The sequence below is a fragment of the Barbus barbus genome, assembly GCF_936440315.1.
Source record: "Barbus barbus genome assembly, chromosome: 8".
Taxonomy (NCBI): domain Eukaryota; kingdom Metazoa; phylum Chordata; class Actinopteri; order Cypriniformes; family Cyprinidae; genus Barbus; species Barbus barbus.
This window is the reverse complement of record NC_136736.1, coordinates 9,209,772-9,221,408: the sequence shown is the minus strand read 5'-3', so window position 1 is coordinate 9,221,408 and position 11,637 is coordinate 9,209,772. Positions and strand designations below refer to the sequence as shown.

General features: G+C 36.2%; 2 protein-coding genes across 2 annotated transcripts; one reads left to right on the top strand and one right to left on the bottom strand.

Annotated features, from left to right (window-relative positions):
• Window positions 1-669: 669 nt before the first annotated feature.
• Window positions 670-5,731, bottom strand: LOC306874099 (mediator of RNA polymerase II transcription subunit 19-B). The gene is made up of 6 exons (XM_079423859.1): window positions 5,174-5,731; window positions 4,176-4,298; window positions 2,207-2,340; window positions 1,874-1,970; window positions 1,697-1,791; window positions 670-1,006 (listed from the first exon to the last, which is right to left on the bottom strand). Exons 1-6 carry the CDS (start codon window positions 5,379-5,381, stop codon window positions 941-943), a joined length of 723 nt encoding a protein of 240 aa, XP_079279985.1. The 5' UTR covers window positions 5,382-5,731; the 3' UTR covers window positions 670-940.
• Window positions 5,732-5,769: 38 nt separating this feature from the next.
• LOC306874213 (thioredoxin-related transmembrane protein 2-B) lies at window positions 5,770-11,060 on the top strand. The gene is made up of 8 exons (XM_079424082.1): window positions 5,770-6,145; window positions 6,646-6,706; window positions 7,039-7,152; window positions 7,461-7,537; window positions 7,968-8,074; window positions 8,739-8,804; window positions 8,893-9,022; window positions 9,809-11,060. Exons 1-8 carry the CDS (start codon window positions 5,957-5,959, stop codon window positions 9,986-9,988), a joined length of 924 nt encoding a protein of 307 aa, XP_079280208.1. The 5' UTR covers window positions 5,770-5,956; the 3' UTR covers window positions 9,989-11,060.
• The last annotated feature ends 577 nt before the right edge of the window (window positions 11,061-11,637 follow it).

Genomic DNA, 11,637 nt, shown 5'->3' with positions numbered 1-11,637 from the left:
AATTTATCAGTGCATTTCATACCAAAGACAATCATTTTGTGTTCATAATCTTTAATCCAAACTTGATTAGATACCATAAAAGGGGAACTTGACCTTCAGTCTCCATGTCTCGATCAAAAAGCCTCCTTGAAAATCTATGCCGGAATTTTCAAGAGAGTAGCTCACAAATGACTGTGAACTTGTATTCTACCATGTTATGGTCTTCATTATGTATGTGCAGGACACAGACATATTCAAATTCACTAGTATGCGTAGTCAAAAATAATGCTTGCCATTTTTTGGAATGTAGAGAATGTGATGTTTTTCTTCAAGACTCAGGTAAATGAGGCAGGGCTTCATGTAATGCTCACTTTACCTTGACATTGATCATTTTAGATTAAATCTTTGGTTTTAAGCAATTTTTTTTCGCCATCCCTCTCTCACTAAACTTGATGGAAATGCAGCTTTATACGACAAATGGTAAATACAGATGATTCATTTTATGCAGAGGCCAGTTTTGCACTATATTCTTTGTTTCAAAAGTTCTGTTCTGTATGTTACAGAACTGTAATCGTGTTATCAGTTTCAATGATTCTACTGATTGTTCAACATAATGGTGCTTGTACTGTGCTCATTATTGTAAATATGCCTGAAAGAATAAAAAAAAAATCAAATAAATTCAAATATTTTCTCACAAATCAGCCCATTTCTCAGCTGATTGTTTTATTTGTAAAAAAGGTTTTAAAAAAGTTGAATGAAAAATTATTCATCATACTCATAAATAGACACTTACAAATATAACAGATGCGATGTTTACCAGGTCTTCTGGTACATTACATAATGATATACTCTCACACTTATATACACACATCTGAGTCACTGTAACATTAAAGCTGTGACGTCCAAGAAAAGGCCCAATTGCTTGTGCCTCTCTTCATCTCATTCCTCTTGTTCTTCGTTTTTATCTCAAACTGCTGCTGCTGGGCTGAGCTCCAGTCATGCCTGGGTGATCAGGGCTATGGCGATTCTGAACACGGAGAAATAACAATATTGTTTTTATCAGAGATATCAGGTATAGTATTTATCACAATTTAATTACTTATGTATTAATGTATGAACAAATCAAAAACACTATTGTTAGAAGCTTTACGGTCGGTACAATTTGAAATGAAATTAATAATTTAATTTACAAAAGATGCACTAAATGTATCAAAAGTGACAGTAAAGACATTTAATGTGTTACCAAATATTTGAATTTCTGATTAATGCAGTTTTCTTTTGAACTTTCTATTAATCAAAGAATAATGGTTTCCATAAAAATATTAAGCAGCACCGCTGTTTTCAACACTGACAATAATAAGAAATGTTTCTTGAGCAGCAAATCGGTATATTAGAATGATTTCTGAAGGATCATGTGACACTGAAGACTGAAGTAGTGATGCTGAAAATTCTACTTTGCCAGCACAGGAATAAATTACATTTTAAAATATATTCGAATATGTGCTTCACATTGTAATAATATTTCACAACATTACTGTTTTACTGTATTTTAGATCAAATGTATGCCACCTTGGTGAGCATAAGACACTTTAAAACATTTTTAAAAAAAATCTTACTGACCACAAAGTTTTTGAACAGTAGTGTAGAAGACTTCTTATAAATTAAGGCCAATTGTAATCTGTACTGTCATATGAAGACTATAATAACTCCAATTAACCTTTTTCTTCTTCTTATCTTTCTTCTTTTTCTTTCTGTCCGGGTCATCATCCTTCTTTTTCTTCTTCTTCTTATGGTCTGAATCTGACGGAGTTTCTGTGGTAAAGACGTGAGATTGACAGTTAAGATTTAAGAAAGCAGACGTTTGTTTCTTTGTGTGTTTGTGTTTGACCGTCACCTGGCGGTAAGGGATCCTGAGGCCGATGATGTTTATGCTTGTGTTTGTTCTTCTTCTTCGGTGGTTGAATGTGCATCAGTCTGTACTGCTCTGGTAACTTTGTCAGGACAGAGAGAGTCACATAAATCATGCATGCAAAACAACAATAAAGGTCTGGCCCACATAACCATTCGCTACCAACGCTGTCTGAGAAAGACATCGACAAACCATAGGGTACAGTCAAAGCAGAGGCAGCATCAGTTACACTTGCCTCTCTAAATGCAAAGGGGATCCTTCTTTAGCCTCTCTCTCACTCACACACACACACACACACACACACACACACACACTTACAGGGCCAGTGTGTAGCCTGAAGCCGGTGAGCATAGCACCAGTGAGAGGACTGAACGAGTTGTTGCACACTGGCGGCTTCTCGATGAGAGATCGCATAGAGCTGTTGTCCTGAATGCCAGGGCTGTCGATCATACCTGGAATACAGAAGGATCAAAATACTACAGTCATGGCAAAAAATATCGGCCCCCTTGGTAAATATGATCAAAGGCGGCTGTGAAAATTAATCTGCATTGTTAATCCTTTTGATATTTTATTTTAAAAATTCACAAAAATCTAACCTTTCATTGGATAATAATCATTTAAAATGGGGAAAATATTATGAAATAAATGTTTTTCTCAAATACACGTTGGACACAATTATTGGCACTCATAGAAATTCTTATGAGTAAAATCTCTCTGAAGTATATTCCCATTCATATTCACAATTTTGAGCACTCCAGGGTGATTATGAACATGAAATTATCCAGCCATGGCTTCCTGTTTCACAGAAATATAAATAGGAAGGAAAACAAAGCCCAAAATCCCCTAATCATCCATCTCAATGAGAAAAACCAAAGAATATATTTCTGATGAGCAGAAAAAGATCATTGAGCTTCACAAATTAGTGAAGTGGCTTTAAGAAAAGAGCTAGAGCAGTGAAAATTCCTATTTCCACTATCAGGACAATAATTAAGAATTTCCAATCAACATAAAATGTTACGAAACTGCCTGGAAGAGGACGTGTGTCTATATCGTCCTAATGCACGGTGAGAAGGAGAGTTTGAGTGGCTAAAGACTCTTCAAGGACCACAGCTGGAGAATTGCAGAAAATAGTTGAGTCTCGGGGTCAGAAAACCTTAAAATAAATTTGTCAAACAGCACCTACATCACCACATGTTGTTTAGGAGGGTTTCAAGAAAAATTCTCCTAGCTAATCCAAAAACAAACTCCAGCATATTCAGTTATCAGACACGACTGGAACTTCAAATGGGACTGGCTTCTATGGTCAGATGAAACTAAAAAATGAGCTTTTTAGCAGCAAACACTGAAGATGGGTTTAGTGAACACAGGGATAAAAAGTACCCCATGTGTACAATGAAATATACTGCTGTATTTTTGATGTTGTGGGCCTATATTTCTGCAAGAGGTCCTGGACATCTTGTTTAGATACATGGCATCATGGATTCTATCAAATACAAACAGATAAAAAATCAACAAGTTACTGACTCTGTTAGAAATCTCAACTGTACAATAATCCAAACCTCAAAAACAACAAAAATGGGTCACTGGGCACAAAACCTAGCCTCTGCTATGGCCATTCCAGTCCTCTGACCTGAACCCTGTAGAACATGAGTGGGGTGAACTGAAGAGAAGAAGCACCGTCATGGAGCTGTGAATCTGAAGGATCTGGAGTGATTCTGGATGAAGGAATGGTCTCTGATCTCTTGTCAGGTGTTCTCTAACCTCATCAGGAATTATAGGAGAAAATTCAGAGCTGTTAAACTGGCAAATGGAGGTTTCAGTAGTATTGAATAAAAGGGTGCCGTTAATTGTGGCCAATGTGCATTAGAGAAAAACATTTATTTCATAATGATATTTCCCCCAATTTTAAATTCTTATCCAATGAAAGGTTACAGTTTTACTTTTTTTTTTTAGATAAAAGATCAAAAGATTAACAATGCAGATTAATTTTCACAGCCTTTGATCATATTTACCAAGGGTGCCGATATTTTTGGCCATGACTGTATGTAGTTTCAATACAGGCAGTTTTTTTACTTAAAGGGATAGTTCACCCAAATATAGAAAAAAAATATATATAGGTAACCAAACAGTTATGAATGTTTTTCACACTATGGAAGTCAATGGCTACCGTCAACTGTCTGGTTACCAACATTCCTCAGAATATCTTCTTTTGTGTTCAAAATGACAAAGAAACCAAGTGGAGGGTGAGTAGTGAAGGGCAGTGAAAGGTAGAAGTACGCATACACACCAGGAAGCTCAGGAAGGAAGTTGCTGAGTTTCTCCTTCACCTTCTTTCCGCAGAACTTGTTATAAGCGTGCTCCAGGTTGTAGTGTGTGATGAGATTAGTGTGTCCTGTCAGCTCATTCTCCACTGTGAAGAAGATATGAGAGGGAAAATTCATACAGGTTCATAAAGGTGACCAAAACTGCTCCATTAACTCGAAAATGACTACCATGACAAAATTTTACCATGGTAACATCTTTTTGACTCCAAGGCTAATTGGTTTCCTTTGGTACATCTGCTGTAATGACTATGTTTTGTTTCATCACAGATTACAACAAGTGCCTAACAATAATTAAAATAATTACATTTTAGAATTTTTTACATTTTAAATGCAAAATGTTCAGGAATTCCACTCTTTTTAACCGATATATAGCTAGCAGAATGATATGTAATGTATATTCATGATAAAAAATTGCCAATTGTAAGATTTTTTTATTATTATTAATATTTATAAAATTACATGACTTTTCCACTCCGAGAAATCACACTTTTAATTTTTTGTTGTTTATCTTATTTTAAAAGCTTGTTTTGTGTCAGAGGCTCTCTTGGAAGTTTGCTGAGGGCCTCTAGTGGCCCCGGCTCCCTGGTTAAAAACTGTAGAACAAAATACAATGATTGTTTTTAATAAAAACAAAACCATAACAAATTAATTTTGAAAATGATTTTCTTTTCACTTTATTATTTTTTTTAATAACAGTGATGCTGTTAACTATTGTTACTAGGTAATCTTAGTAAGGGTCTTACATATATTGCATGGTATGGTATTATGGTTACCATGGAAAAGTACCATGGTTATTGGACATAGTACCACCGTGGTATTCTTTGAATTACTATGTAAATACCTGGGTGCATGCTATACAATCACTCTAGAATGACGCTGACACTAACACAGTACTGCATTATATATTACTACGACATAATCAGCAATATCCCCAATATTAAAATCACAAAGAGGTGCTCACTGGGCAGTTCTCGCAGCAGGTAGAAGGGCTCGTTCATCGCGGCGGGTTTTCTGATCGGACCCCCTTCATCCACCATCTGATGCGAGAAACACACCGGGCCCATGTTTTGGGGTACCTGAGGTTTCCCAGACCCAAAGCCAAGCGCAGAGGGCCCAGCTGGACCTTGTGAATCAGGCTGACCATACAGAGAGGAGAAGATTTCTGTCATGACGGTAAAACTACAGCACGATGTTATTATTGCGTGGACGCTGGTCTTGGCTATGCTACTGCAGAACGACGATCTGTTGACAATTGCTTCCGGTTGTTTGGGGAAATTTACCGTAACTTTTCAAGTACGTGATCTCATTGTACACATTTCCTAAACTGCACCAAAATAGACTCGTATAATGCGCCCTACAATGCATTATATTGTATAATATTGTAGTTCATCTGCATGAATAATTATATAAGATGAGACAAATAATTAACGTTTGTGTCATGTCAAAATCGTCGCTGGGAGTTTGTGTATTACGGTAAAGAAAACAAGCGACAAACTTTCTCTTGTCCTTCCCTTTATGTGACATCCCGACCAATAAGCGACGTCGTTTCAGGAAAGTGACCAATCAATGGGCGTGCTTTAAAGAGGCGGGGCTATTTTTTCTTCGTCCGCAGTGACCTCTGTTCCTTTAAATCGTTTAATTTCAGTTTGCCGACGAATATTGTCTCGCGTTGATAGCGGTATTGATGCGGACTCTGCTGTCTCGGGTCATCGCAGCACTCGTTTTCTCAAAATAAAAAAGAAGAATGGCTTTATTAACACCTCTCTTCGCGTTTCTGTATCATTTGCCGCAGATTTACAAATGGCTACTAAAGCCATACTACATCGCGTCGTTGTTTATGTCTATCGCGTTCATGTTTGTCCGCAAAACGCCTGGCATCTGCGAACATCTCTCGACGCAGCGCGAAGATGGCAATTCATGTGATTTTGACTGGGTATGTATAAAGCAGACCTTTGGGGTTTTAACACATGATTAATGATGACGGATGCAGTTAATCTGCTTCGTAACAAGGGGACTGGGCTGTGGCCAGCAGAATTTGGGGGTCGCTATTTAGCTGGCAAGAAAACCAGCCTAAATCATGGGAAAAGAGTTTGGAATACCATGCATAAAAACAATGCATGTGGAAATAATAAACCTGGCAACGTGTCCCACGTGTGGTGCATCTGTACCATTCACTGTTGTGTATTTTAATTTATTCATAATTTATCAAAAAATATGGCACACTGAACAATACAGGGTAAATCTGAGCACTGTTAAATTCAAAGAAATTTGTAGGATTTTGAGTAATTTGAAACAATAAACGTGAAAGCATATTAAAACTACTATATAAATATACTCATAAACAAATTTATACCATCTATAAGTGTCTTTAATATGCATTTTACTGTGCAACATTTAAATGAATGTAAGCCTTTGTTTATTCATTTTTTTCAGAGAGAGGTGGAGATACTGATGTTTTTAAGTGCTATAGTCATGATGAAGAACAGAAGAGCAAGTAAGAGTTTCTCCCTCTTAAAACACTCTTTCCCATCTTTGCAATTAATTTTCTCTATAGCATTCTTTATTGATATTCATACGTCTCTTAACCATCATCATCGTCATTATGCAGAGGTTGAATGTGAAGGTTTTGTTTATACTCTAAACATTTGGGCACCTGTGAGTCTCAGTGACGGTTGTCGTTGTGTTTGTTGTTAAATCAGTTTTCTTTGTCATTCAGTGTTTCTGTTACTCTCTTTCCCCCTCCTCCAACTCTGCTGTTCAACTCGACCCCTTTCACAAAGCAGTGCAATATTAAAATGTTGTTTTTGTTTCATTTTTGCCCCCCAGTTACCGTCGAGCAGCATGTGGGCAACATCATTCTCTTTTGTAAAGTGGCCAATGTGATTCTGTTCTTCAGACTGGACATACGTTTGGGGCTTCTCTACTTGACATTGTGTATTGGTCAGTGTTTTTTATCTTTCACAAGATTGCAAACAGTCTCAATAGGAAACATGTAACTGGAGTCCTCTTCCTTTGAAAGAACTGTAGACAAAAAACAAATATAGCACAGGTTTGCTATTGTTAACGAAATCTAAAAAAATGAAATAAAATATGAAAAACTAAAACTTAAATTTGATTAAAATGAAAACAGAACATATATCAGTCAAATTAAAAAGAATATGAACAAAAACTATAATAGCATATCATTTATACTAAAATACCTCTGATGTCTTATAATGGCGGTTAATATTCTTTTATCATTGATGCAGTTTTCCTGATGACCTGCAAACCTCCGCTCTACATGGGCCCTGAATACATCAAGTACTTCAGTGATAAAACCATTGATGTGAGTATGAGTTCATATTTGCCAGTTTTCTTTAGACACAAGTACTTTAGTCACGCTTCATGAGCTGCTGGTTTTCAAAACACATTTGCACAGAATGGAAAAGTGCTGAACAATATGAATGAGAATGATTTGGGGAGATGTATACTAGAAGAGCGTCAGTGATGGGCACACTTTATTCTGGGACGTCTCAGTGCATACTAATCACTGACTTAAAACATCAAAGGGAACTAGCTTGAGTGTGCTTTGGCGTATTAGTAATAGGAATTCAAAGGCCAATATTCTATGCAAATAAGCTATTTTCAAATTTCAGCCACATTCATAGTTGAACTTTAACTTCAGCGGCCTGAGGGGAGTGTAGAGTTCAAATATATGCTTAAAACTCTTCAGTTTATGCTAGTGTGTATAGATGCTCGCTTTCTGTTGTTCTTAGGATGAGTTGGAGAAGGATAACAGAGTGACCTGGATCGTGGAGTTTTTTGCTAACTGGTCACCAGAGTGTCAGTCTTTCGCCTCTGTTTATGCTGATCTGTCATTGAAGTAAGAACGTTGCTCTTCACTATGTTTTTTGAAAAAAAAAACTGTTATTCAGAAAAGACATTCAACTGATCAAAAGCGACGGTAAAAGACAAAATATTGCTATTTCAAATCTCACTTGTGAACTCTCTATTAATCAAAGAATCCTGAAAAAAAAATTATAATTTAAACGGTGTAATGTAATATTTTAATATTTAAAAAATTTATCACCTGAATGTATTTTAGCATTTTTGCCTAGTGTAGATTTGAAATGTCTTTTTATAACTTTTTGTTAATTATATATCTTGTGTAATTTATTCTGAGATTGGCATGAAAATAGTGAATAAATAAATCTTGATCAGCAAATCAGCATATTATTAGAATGATTTCTGAAGAATCAAGTTACTGAAAATGAGAGTAATGGCTGCTGAAAATTCAGCTTTGCCATCAAAGGAATAAATTACATTTTAAATTGTATTTAAATAGAAAACAGTTATTTTAAATTGTATTAATATTACTGTATTTTTGACTAAATAATTGAAGCCTTGACAAGCATAAAATAATTTAAAATATATAAAAAAAAAATGGTACCAACCTCAATCTTTTGACTTGTACTGTACATCCAGCATCAGTTTCTGTGAATTTAAATATTCTGAATAGAAACGATTAAGTTCTCTCTCTCATTCAGGTACAACTGTGCAGGGCTGAAATTTGGCAAAGTGGACATTGGTCGGTACAGTGAAGTAGCCAAAAAGTAAGTAGCTCTGCTGTGTCTCACTCTTTCTCTGAGCTAATTGTAACAGACTTTGACAATGTGCAATGTTTGCTTTTTTCCCCCTCAGATACAGGGTCAGCACCTCTCCTCTCTCAAAGCAGCTGCCCTCTCTAGTGCTCTTCCAGGGAGGAAAGGAAATTATGAGGCGCCCTCAGGTGGACAAAAAGGGACGGGCAGTGTCTTGGACCTTCACAGAGGTGAGGCTTAAGGCCCCAATATACTTCAAACGAAGTCGAAGAACGAACTGATATGACGCCATTTCGAACAAAATCAGGCCGAAATGAAGTTCGAAACAGCTCATCAAAACAAATTTTCTGTGAGTTCGTTTTGGCTCCTAAACACCTTTTGAACTACTATTGGTGGCCATTACACAATCAATGGGTGTGTTCTGGAGTTCCACCACCTTTGAAGCGCAATTTATTTATTTTTTTCCCCGGTTCGTTTCTCATTCAACAAAGGTCAGGCCGGGGAACAACATCTCCAAGTCACTAGCAACATAAATACACTGTCGAATAGCTGAACTGCCACAAATATATCCGCACGTTTATGATCGCTCGCAGAGAGACTTTAAAGATTCAGAGAAAGCATTTCATTCCTAGAAAGAAATTGCAACGAAGCTTGGTGTCGACGACCCGGAGTTATGCAAAAAGCGACGTAAAGAAACATCAGATGCATGTTTTCCAAAGCGTCACGTTTAAATGAATCTACACCCCACCTCCAGCAGCGCGGGGGGTGTAGGAATGTTTGAAAACAGTATACCGTCGCTCAGCCTTTTCGAACTTCTTTTTGCCCCCAAATGGAGAACGAAAACAAACTTTGTTTGAAGTATATCGGGGGCCTTTAATCATCCAAAAAAGACCTTCAAGATTGGAAAAACTTTGTCAGAAACATTCTTCAAACACTTCAGCGGTCTATATTATCTGTATGTTTCTTTACTATACAGATAAATGTGTTATGACCTAGTGTTTTTCATTTGTTTCTAGGAAAACATCATCCGAGAGTTTAACCTCAACGAGTTGTATCAGTCAAAGAAGCTTGGTAAGACCAAAGGAGAGAAGTTCGAGAGGTCCAGCGAATCTGTGTTTTCCCCTGTGCCTGAAGAGGAGGAACCGGAGGCCGAGACCATCACCGCGATGGACACCGAGAGCAAGAAGGACAAATAGAAAGTGCATGCTGCTGAAGAGCACTGTGAACCACTGTGGGACTGGAGCAGAATGTGCTAATGTTCAGTATGCAGAGAGAGAGAGAGCGTATGAAGTTCTAAACGGAATGATTGTGTTATTTCTTTTTGAATAACATATTAAGTGCAAAATCAGTCCAATAATATAGTAAATCCTTATATTAATATGTATTTAAATGTCATAATCATTGATATACTGGACACAGACGTCCAAACAATTGTTATTTGGAACATTGATATTCAATCTGTCAGCTGTTTTAATTTAATCAAGTTGAACAGTTAAACATTGGACATCTACCTCTAATATGGTTGATAATTGTGAAGTGATCATTAGTAAGGGGTTATTTTGTGTTGCATATGCACCGCATTGGGGAACAAACTTTATATCAGTTGTTTTTCTATTGTATTGTTAATCCTGCCATTCCATTGTCACTCCTAGTATTTAATTTTCTAAAGTTTTTTTTTTACTATGAGACGTAGCTTGGTTGTGTGATGGTACTGACTACTAGACTGAATTCAGTGGTCCAAAAAGAGTGGGTCTTTTATGCCAACAGTTCATATTTTGAATATTTACTAAATCTGTAAGAGTGAGATCTCATATCCTGTAATATTCAGTTGTTACCTTTGACATCGAGACCGTTACACTTTTCATTTCAGAGAGAATATACTGCTGTAAAAGTCTTAATGTTTTGTATATTAAGCTTATTTAAATTCTCTTTGTGCTGAGTGACTAAAGTGTTTAACATTTCTTTATTTTAAACTGACAGGCACAGAAGAAAGCTTCATGTTTTCTTGTTTTGACCTTTTCCAGTCATTACTTTCACTGTTGGAAGCTTTTTATTGTCAGTTTGTTCATGTGGAATCTTGTTATCAATTTCCCCACAAAAAAGCAATATTATTTTAGTTCCCTATTGAGTAAACCAGTCTTGATTTTTCACTAATCTTTAATGAACTGATGTCTGAAAGATGACAGTGCTTTGAGTGGTTGTGAACAGAAGGGTTTTTTTTCTTTTGTTTTTGGCCATTCCAATAAAACACTTTGTTCTTCACATCCTGTTTTGTTCAGCTTGTGCATTTTTAAAAAATTTGCTCCAAATTTAGACTTAACCAAGCAGATGTTTGACAAATTGGTCATAAGCTGAAACGTGTACATCTAAATGATTCAAAGTGCTCAATTAGCATTTGAGATTTGCGTTCAAACAGTCAAAGCATTCTCAACGATGACAAACCATTTGTAGTGACTACCAAAAATATACATAAGTTACATAAAACAGTTCCTGGTAGACCTTTCAGAAGTAACCATGAATTCCAGCGTAACCACGGTTCATCACAACAGGTTGTTTCAAAATGATAATTTGACACCAAATTCATTAATATATAGATAAAATATTATTTTTTATTTTAGCTAAAAACCTGTTAATTTACCAAATGCTTAAACTTTAAACAATTTAGACATCCAAAAAAACTAAAAAGATGACAAAAACATTAAGATCAAATCAACATAAGGTTGTATATCTTAAGGAGCACATCTACTAACATTTTCAGTATTTTTAGGTACACCCAGTTATTTTCCAGTGCTGCAACAAGGTAATGAGATGCCAAAATAAGTTTAGACTATTTTTCTGATGGCTA